At 37.9% G+C, this 2,078-nt stretch overlaps 1 protein-coding gene across 1 annotated transcript in view; it reads right to left on the minus strand.

Annotated features, from left to right (window-relative positions):
* The window catches only part of Sbf2 (SET binding factor 2), a gene marked incomplete at its 5' end in the record, with an annotated part of 381,407 nt that overhangs the window by 62,633 nt on the left and 316,696 nt on the right, over window positions 1-2,078 (minus strand). The window contains 1 exon segment of the mRNA XM_013511938.1: window positions 1,376-1,551. Within this exon segment, the coding sequence (XP_013367392.1) occupies window positions 1,376-1,551 (176 nt within the window).

Consider the following 2,078-nt stretch of genomic DNA (forward strand, 5'->3'; position numbering starts at 1 on the left):
CAGCCCCATTTCTGATAGTTTCTAAACCTAAAACACTACACCAAGTTTTATATCTTCCACTGAGGAATAACAAACATCATAGCTTTCTCTGTGACCCTACAGTGCTAAGATGCTTTTCTCACTGTTATAAATCCCAAGGAAGCTGTTCATGCTTTGGCATATCATAGCTTGATATTCACGGCCCCTTCACTTACTAAGTAACACAGGTGCTAGTTGTGCACCTGGCAAATGAAATACTGTCTGGAACCTCAAATCTTCTATAATCCCCAATCTATTCCATTTTCAGGCAAAAATTCAGCAAAACTATTTCTGATATGTAATCTGTATTGGCAGATGCCCACATCGGAGGTGATTAATGGTGAACTAAAATGGTCTTTATATTTTAACATAGAAAAAATTTTTAAAAAACTGTTATTTTGTAATAACTGAAATTTAAGAGTTTCAACATAAATTCCTAGAAGCTTTCATCTGAATAAGGATTCATATGACAACTAAATGTAATGCTTGACCATGGAGCAGGAAAAAAAAAGTAACTATAGTCATCAGTAAAATCTGAATGGACTCTGGGTTAGATGAAAGTTTTATATCAATTCAATTTCTTAGTTTTTACTACTCTACAGTTTTTTTTGTTTGTTTTTTTCTGGTATGAGGAATCGAACTCACAACCTCGTGCTTGCCAGGCAGGCACTGTGCCACTGAGTTAAATCCCCAGCCCCTCTACTATGATTATATGAAATAATGTCTTTGTATTTAAAAAATATATATTGATGTTTAAGGATAAAGGGGCTAAATGACTAAGGGGCTAAACTTAAATGACTCAAATTATAAACACACATGAGAAAGAAAGAAAGGGAGAGAAAGAGAATAATAAAGCAAATAACCAAAGTAAAGATCACTGGTTGATGTGGGTAAAATATATATAGGAATCATTTAACCAGTATAAATTTTCTATAAGTTTAAAATTATTCAAAATAAAAAGATTAAAAAAAAAAAGAAAATAAAGACTCTTGTTTCAGGCACATAGCAAAATTGTCCACTTGGCCTGGACATTAGAAGCTGAAGGGACTGCTCAAAGGCAATTAGAAAGAGGTAAGAGTTAGAAAGGATTAACAAGGAAAACACAGAAAGTAGAATGTCACAATTTAAAAATGTGTCATTGGTGACAGACTTGAGAGTCAAACCTTCTTAGAGCTTTCAAATTTTGAAACTTGTTATATACATGAATGACACTGTTCTTACGGTGTTGGGCCAATGGTCTTGACAGAATGACAAACAAAAGAAGCAATCATTTATACCTTGACACAAACACTAAGTCACTTCCTCTGACAATCAACCACAGCAGGGCTGAAATTAAGAGACAGGTTTTTCTTCTTACCGAAAGGAAGTATTCTTTTCCTTTTGTTTGGGTAAAATTATTTGTGGGGTAGTTTGTCCAGCAGCAAAAGCGAAGGTGCTGAAAATGGACTGAGGATAACGGAACTTCATTAGCTGCTTCTTAAAGATCTCCACTACTTCTGGACTGACTTCTTCATCAAATGCTACTTTAATCAACTGGAAACAAAAGAGATTATATCAGAAGTATTAAGAATTTCCAGGTCCGGGGATATAGCTCAGGAGCATAAGCACCTGCCTGGCAAGTGCAAGGTCCTGAGTTCGATTCTTGATACCAAAAAAAAAAAAAAAAGAAAAAAAAGAAAGAATTTCCAGATAACTCTCCCCCAAATTATTAAAAACAAAAAAATCCAGCAAAAATTACAACACTAGGTTGCCCCAGGCTGGGCTGAACCACGGACATCTTCGGGAAGCCCGGTGAGTCTGGGCTCTGCCTCCCTGACCAGTGTGCAAGGCAGGCGAAGCCTCAGGTACCCTGTGGGCCCTTGGTGGCTACCCGCCACACACATAGTGTGTTGGCCTGGGCTGGGCTGCCACCACTCACCCGTACAGGAGCTACACTGAGCACTAGGAATCTTCAGACTCTCACCCTGCCACTCACACACAATCAGGACAGAGAGACTGCACTACGGGGAGTCTCTGGTTCTTCCAAAATACAAAACGAAGCAGCAAAATGCAATCCCAGA

This window comes from Chinchilla lanigera, unplaced genomic scaffold (assembly GCF_000276665.1).
Source record: "Chinchilla lanigera isolate Chin_1 unplaced genomic scaffold, ChiLan1.0 scaffold00013, whole genome shotgun sequence".
NCBI lineage: Eukaryota > Metazoa > Chordata > Mammalia > Rodentia > Chinchillidae > Chinchilla > Chinchilla lanigera.